The following is a 7,690-nucleotide window of genomic DNA, read 5'->3' as shown; positions in this document are numbered from 1 at the left end:
AGAGTAAAACGATTCATTATAGTAAAAACATCAAAGAATACATCGAGACCTAATCCAATTGCATTAAGAGAATTTTTTCATCGGTTGTCTGATCGCCCCCTTCATTTTTTTTTTGTTTAGTCTGTTGTTATCATCATCGTCACCTTCACCCCCCTTTGCAGTGCAAATTGTCCCCCACTACGCTTAGCTGTGGACTTGAGTTTGACGTATGACATTTGTATTGTCTCTTCTATGGCCATTATTCATACCGTAATGTCCTCATCAGAGCCACATCGTCATACACAGTTCATGCACTTCGTCACACACTTCGTCATATACACAGGCGGCGTTTCGCTCCCTTCAACGTTCGTCACATCCCTCCGACCGCACAGAAACTCAGACGCGGCTGTGCATTCTCTCGCCCCGTCTTATTCCCAATGCTGGAGGTGACTGCCCAGACAGGGATAGCAGGAAATGAGCTCTAAATATCAGATAATATCAGCCCATTAAAACGCACAATCGCAAAACGTCATGCCGACAGCCCAAAATTTAATTCCAACAATTAACGCGTCTCCGGCCACTTCGCTTTACCAGAGCCCACATAGTTCGCAAAATCCAAAAACCCTGATTACAAGTGCCCGAAACTTCTTTTTCTGACTGCGTTCTGAATCCTCGTATCTAGCATGGCTAGCTACTTACGCAAATCTACAATACTTTGTTTTCTCGAGTCCCGTCGACTCGCCCACCTCCTCCGTCTTCTTCCATTCTAACCTCTTCTGGGGTGTCTATAGCTGCAGTCAACGCAGCTAGAAATCCAGCTGCCAAAATTTTCGGGCACTTCATTTTCACTCTTGAATAAAGCGATTGGCTTTATAGAAGAGTTGCCAGCTAAGGATGTTACTTGTCATCAAACGCTGTTTACGCTCCTTCACCTGACTGCCTTCATGTGCTTCTGCTGGAGTCTCGCACCTGCAAACTGATTCTTTCTTTTTTTCGTGAAGGGCATTAAATTATGTGAGGTGCATGTAAATTTGCTGCAGGTAATTTCCAATCCTCATTATTATTCGAAATTTAAAAAAAAATATAGCTGCCGCCAGTGATGCGCGGCGACCATTGAACACCATTCCTCTCTATTTCAGCCTAAGTGCGCCGCATCGTGGACCTCATTTTCTATTGTTTCTTTCCACATCCTTTCTTTATTTATCCCCTTTAGAATAAGAATATGCTGTGCACGTTCTGTTAGCAGTTTCAAATCAGATTTCGTTTCCCTTTTCAATTTTTCTTCATTTATCTCTCTGTATTTACAAGCCAAACAGCAAATTCTACTGTCACGTATCATTAAAAAAAGACAAAAACAAAGCAGATGAGAACTGGTATGCCTTCCCGCGAAATTTACCATCACGTGACTCACATCGACGAAGAAGGAGATAGCTTCCCTGCTTTGCGCCGCTCACCATGGACAACGACAAAAATCTGCCCTACGCCCACAACCAGGCTCTTTACCCTCGCGGCTTTTTCTACTCGGACCACGGGGGTTACGACTCGCCGGAGCCGGCTCACTTCAACGCGGCTTCCACGGCCGAGCTGGCCTTGCCCCTAGAGCTGCCGTTCGAGGGCTACCACTCCGGCCTGGAATGGGTGTCGGCATCCACGGAATCACAGGGGACACCACCGATGTCTTCGTCGACCGCCGCTTACTGCGAAGACGAGCGTGCTCGTAGGCCTTCGAGCGTCCCTCTTATCAAGGGGCTTCAGGGCCTGGGCATTGACAATGCGGCCGTGTTGGTCGCCATGTTGGCCATGTGTGTCTTCATAGGACTGGCGATCTGGGCAGCGTCGGCGGTTCAGGGTGAACTGCAGGACTACGATATCGACGCGGTGGACGACGCAGACACCAGCCTTCACTTGGGAAACAGAGCAGGGGTACCGTCAGCGCAGGGCGTAAGCGGTCGTGAGAGAATTCAGGCGCAAGACTGGACAATCACGGTAATACCCAGGGAGCCACTTAAAAGCAGGCGCACGTCACCAACACCGGACGACTTCGATATCGCAACGGCAGTTCGTGAGGGTCGGCCCGACGACAACGATGATGACCGGCAATGGTCTGTTGAGACTGATGGCGAGTACACCGTAGACTTGACTGCAGCTTGGACTACGGAGGTTGAAGACACCACAGTGGCGCGCCCTGAGAGGCGCATTCACCGGGGACGCCGCCTACCTCGAAACAAAGCGGGCCGTCGTCCGACGCGGAGTGGTTCAACCAAGCGCCTTCACAAGCGACGTCGGCGGGTAAGGATACTTGCGAGAGAACAACATTGCTATGAGTTGAGCGTGTGGGAAAGCATTTATGTGGACGGCAAACATAGCGCTCAAAAGAACGGGGGAAGAAGGAAGGGAAACAGGTCCGCTTTCTCGCAACGAAAATGTTCATTTTCGACGGCTTGTGTGGGCAAGACCGACTCAAGTTAGGGATTTTTGGAGGTCAGTTTTAGTTTTGCAACCACTGCGGAATGTTATAAGATAATGTTATAGAAATATTGCAGGTATTCTTCGCATGCGTAAAAAAAAACTTTTTTTTTTCAAACTTTCTCCATCTATCGCGCCATGTAGTTAAGACTTCCATGAAAAACCAATGGGGAACGCTTTTGACGGTAGAAAAAAACGTTTTAGTAGCAAAAATTGATAGCCTCTCGAGGTAAGATCTGCGGATCTGTCGATCTTTACAACGAAAATATACATGTGAAAAAAAAAATGGCGTTAACAATTATTTCTCGTTGAAAAATGCGATTGTCCAGAATTTCTGGGTATACTCAGCAGCCTAAGGTGTGCGTACGACTTGTTCTTACAACATTGTGTCTCAGGAGGATCGGTCTGTAGTATACGCCTTCATACCATACAAGCCAACAGTCGTTTTGCATTTTGAATACAGTCCAGTGATGTTAGGGAACGGATGTCTGGCGGTCTGAAGCTTCCCATTCTAAAAAAAAAAGAAAACTTTATGACGCGGCAGCGTTGATGGAGCCATTCAGCGGAATGAGGTCCTCTTTGCGTATCACTTCGCAGGACATGGGGACTCTTGTTTTTTCTTTAACCATAAAATAACGCTTAACCAACCTTTAAAAGTACAATCTGGTAGCATTAGAGATCCTTCCCGCCCAAGTACTCCTCCTCTGTCGCCTAGGTTCTGCCCACATGCCCTTATATATGCGGAACTGGTGAGCCACTGCGGCGGGTGTGCAAAAGATCGCAGTTGGGTTTTTCAGTACCTGCAAGTGTGTGTGTGTGTGTGTGTGTGTGTGTGTGTGTGTGTGTGTGTGTGTGTGTGTGTGTGTGTGTGTGTGTGTGTGTGTGTGTGTGTGTGTGTGTGTGTGTGTAGACGGGGTGGCCAGTAATTACTCTGAAGATTAAACATGATTGTTGGACCTGACTAACTTTCCTCTTGCGATACGAAGACCTATGCACCTCATGCTCAATAGCGTTGTTGAGTTTTAGCTCCTCATACAAAAGCGTACTTATGAGGGGCGTTTGTGTGTCTTATGTATAAGACAGGGCCTCAGGGGGCTATGCCACCACTGTACAATTACGTCTGCATAGCCAGGTAAAAAAAAAAGTGAGCTCAGAGGGATATCACTCCCAATTAAACGTATCGCTGTACGGGAACTTAAACCATGGCTCAAAGGTAAGGTTTTGGAGGTGTTTTGACCCGCAGTGTGGAGGACCAGATTGGGGCCTTAAGTGTCCACATACTTGTGTGAGCTGTCTCATGGCGTAAAAAAAGTCGCTGGCAGGTGCACTTGGCAACAAAAGTTTATGAGCTTCAGGTGAACGTAAAAATCTCCTTCAGCGCTGTTACTCTAAGGGCTTTGGATTTAATTTTCCCTTCAGGGCCTAAACAATTTATAAAAATGCGCATGGTGGAGACGATGGGCCGAAGCGGGGCCTTATTCAGTACCCTTCATTTTGTTTTCGTTCCCTTTGGTCGTGAATGACGTTAATCGTGACGTAACCAGCCGGAAGTGGGAAAGCAAACGACCGATCACAGCCGCCGCCGAACCTGGGCCGGTGCCGTCACTGCCCACCCCGCGGCCTCTGCCGTATCCAATCCGGCTGTGTGACAGCATGCTTCAATTCGTCGAACAACCACATTACAGTTTTTCCCGCGAGACGGAAGTGGGACCGATGAAGCTCGTCAAGCATGTGTCGAACCCTCTTCGTGCTCTATATCATTCGTCGGTGTTTGAGCCGGTCTTTTAGTGTTGCATGAGCGTGGGCAGCGTTTATGCAAATAAGTGGCATTATGTTTGTGGTCCTGCCATGACCAGTCCGACGACATCCCCCATGGCCTTCGGCTGCGGGAGCAGCGACCATTGGCAGGACACCAAACGAAAAGAAGAGCTTCTCCTTTGTTTCCTGTCTTTTGAGCACTACAGATTTTTCGTCTTTTTCTTTTATCGCGACAGCTATATTATGTAGACAGGCATTACGTAGTCTTCAACGCTGCGTCAGGAAAGTAACGATTTGCTGAAGCCGACGAAACACCTTTTGGCGTCAGTGACGTCAACCCCACAATCAGTGTTCACATTGTGACCAGATGCAATACGGTTCTTTCTAGCTAGTCAATGGTTGATTTCTGTTTTTTTTTTTTTTCTGCGCAGCTAGCTGCGCGCTACCCGGTAGTCGATACATAGCTGCTGCCTTCTCTTCTTCAGTGAAAGTGAAGTAAAAATCTCGGAGGTTTTTTAGTTTTGTGTAATTAGCCTGCATTACCAGTGACGTGTCGCCGAACATTGCATTCTGTACAATGTGCTTCATATTGTTGACTGCTTTATCCACACACATACGCCAATTTTTTGAAGACTCGGTCATAAAACTCCAGTCAGTCGTTCTGAATACTTCACGCGTGTATAACGGGAGATTTGGTTGGTTGGTTGGTAACAACTTTATTCATAGTCCTGCAGAGCTTTCGCCGACGGGGCCTTAGGTCTCCCACGTGGGGACGTCGAGGCGCTGCCTCGCCGTCGCCTCGCGGGCCTGCTGGACGGCCCAGAGTTGGTCCCCGAGGCTGGGGCTGCGCAAGGCAGCGGCCAACCGCGGCGGGAGGGTTCCGGAATTAGCACCGTGAAGGTTTTTGTTGCAGTCCCAGAGCATGTGAGTTAAAGTGGCTACATTGGCGTTGCAGACCTTGCATATATTTGTCGGGTATGTACCGGGGTAAAGCCTGTGGTATAGTTCCGGGTTGGGGTACGTGAGCGTCTGCAGTTGTCTGAGGGTCACCGCGTGCGCCCTGTCCAGCTTGTCGCTGGGCGGAGGGAAGGTTCGGCGGGCCAGGCAGAGGGCCTTGGTAATTTCGTTGTAGCTGATCAAGCAGTCTTTGGTGCTATTCCACGGACGACGGTCGCCGGCGCGGTTCGCGAGCTCGCGCGCCTTGGCGTGTGCCGTCTCGTTGCGGTTGCGATACGTCCTCGATACTTCTCCCATGTGCGCCGGGAACCATTGAATTCTGGTTTGGAATTCTACCTCCTGCTGGACTTGCCGGTTCCTCAGGACTTGGGCCGCTCTCTGTGAGATCCATCCTTTGGCGAAGTTTCTAACCGTCTGACGCGAGTCGCAGAGAACCACGGTGCACGTCGGATCCGTGATGGCGAGTGCCACCGCCGCTTCCTCCGCCTCTTCTGCGCGTTCGCACGATACACTTGACGTTATGCGCGTTTTGCCGCACGAATCGACGACCGCAACCGCGAATCGCGAGCGTTCTGCGTATTCCGCGGCGTCAACAAACCTTGTCCCCGTATCGTCTCCATGGCTGTGCAGGAGAGCTCTGGCCCTGGCCACTCTTCTTCCCCGGTTGTGTTCCGGGTGGACGTTTCGTGGAATCGGGTCGACTCTTAGCGTTTGTCTGATCGCGTTTGGAATGGCGACTTTCTGGCCTTGTTGTACGTGGTAACGGATGCCGAGACTTTCCATGATCTGGCGGCCTGCTGTCGTTCCCGTTAATCTTTCCAGTTGTGAAGTGCGCTGCGCCTCGGCGATTTCGCTAAGCGTGTTGTGAAGTCCGAGCTGGAGCAAGCGATGCGTGCTGGTAGACTCGGGCTGTTTTATTTTTAAGCTTCAAGCATGGGCATCAGGAAGCTAATTCCCATGCTTAATAAGGACTTACACTTTACATGAATATACAAATGACAATGCGTTCAAACAACGTGGCATTATTTATGCGGCCTTTTTTTCAGGTTCGGCAACGTGCAGTTCCATCAGACGATTCCATTGAAGACTAGGCTGTGCAGCAGGCTTTTGAAGACGCTGTGGACTTAAGAAAGACCATGCGGGGTGCCGGTTGCGGGACCTTCTTTTCCGAAATCACCTCTTTCAGTCCGCTTGAAGAAATACGTTTGGAGCTAACCACTCAGATTAAAAAATATTCGTTCAGCACACATGCACATATATCGTTATTCCTTTGGCTGGACGTTCTGAAATAAAAGGTTGGCATCAACTGTGTAGCCACTACAAAAGTCAACACTGCGTTTCCTATTGAGTGCAATGGTGAATTGCACGCCAGGTAGAACACATGCATTGCTAAGGTTGTCTCTGCCGATGCGCACTGCAGTTCCTAAGCCTCAGTTTTCACGCTCATATCAATATAAAAAGCCAGATTTTTATAACAGCGATTCAAAACGTTATGCAGAGGTTTACGAGCTTGACGACACAGTCACGCTGCAGTTGGCAAAGCAAGGCTTCTGCTGCTTGCGATTGGCCACCGGTATACACTCTTAGCCAACCACTGCATGCAAGACACGCCGTGCAGGACGCCTGCGCAGCGCGCAGCGTAAGCGGCTTTTTTTCTTCTTAAACGTCACAGTTTCTATGCCACCACGGGTGTAAGTGGTCTCGTAACTAAGGAAATTTTTATGCGGCAGGTAAAAATTTTTTCCCGCTTATCAAGCCGTCTCGCTCAGCGGCATCATGTTTATGCGGCCCAGCAGCGAATTTTGTGCAGAACGAAAATACGATTTTCTTGTAAGCCACGAAGAATCGCCGTTGGTGGACAGTACACAGATATAAGTGCGCAATTGTCAACGGGATGATACATATCAATGAACACCAGAAAAGAGATTCGAACCCTGGGCCACACGGTGTGAATCGAGCACACTTACTGCTGGAAACGAGACCGGAAGCGAGCCCTCTATTCCGTCTATTACAGCAGGCTGGCTGCTTCCACAGGAGACTTGCTGGTGGCGGGGGTGAAAAACATTTATCTTCTATTGTTATTATTTCTTTTTTTTACAGAGAGGTGATTGGGGTAGGGCCCTATTGGCCCTTTCCCCTCACAATACTAGGTGGAGCCTCTATTCCGGGGCCCCATTGGCAAGCAACACAGCCCGCGTCCGTTGAACCAAGGCCTTTCGGGGATCATGAGGTCTTAGCCCAGCAGGGCCGCCTCCCAGTCCTCTCCGGCGCCGTTCTCAACAATACGTGTCGCTGTTCTTTTCCTGCGACCATAGGTATAAACCTGCAAGACTAATATCTCTGTAGTGAGCAGGTGAACACCGGTGTTTTCTCTACCGTCATATTACGCCGCTGTTCTGACCCGCAGAAATTTCGTCCTATATATTGCAACGCCTTGAAAGCTAAAACGCCAATAAAATATAGCATTAAAATAAAAATCAGGCTGACCAGGTATGGAGTGAAGGCTTAAATATCGATCACTGTGGCTCCT

The 7,690-nt window shown here is 49.2% G+C and overlaps 1 protein-coding gene across 1 annotated transcript; it reads left to right on the top strand.

Moving 5' to 3' along the window:
- The first annotated feature begins 1,434 nt into the window (after positions 1–1,434).
- Positions 1,435–6,251, top strand: LOC149343153 (uncharacterized). The gene is made up of 2 exons (XM_089542306.1): positions 1,435–2,268; positions 6,207–6,251. Exons 1-2 carry the CDS (start codon positions 1,435–1,437, stop codon positions 6,249–6,251), a joined length of 879 nt encoding a protein of 292 aa, XP_089398432.1.
- The last annotated feature ends 1,439 nt before the right edge of the window (positions 6,252–7,690 follow it).

The sequence above is a fragment of the Amblyomma mixtum genome, chromosome 5, assembly GCF_055824585.1.
Source record: "Amblyomma mixtum isolate Tamu chromosome 5, ASM5582458v1, whole genome shotgun sequence".
Taxonomy (NCBI): Eukaryota; Metazoa; Arthropoda; class Arachnida; order Ixodida; family Ixodidae; genus Amblyomma; species Amblyomma mixtum.
This window is presented reverse-complemented; position numbering and strand designations above follow the sequence as displayed.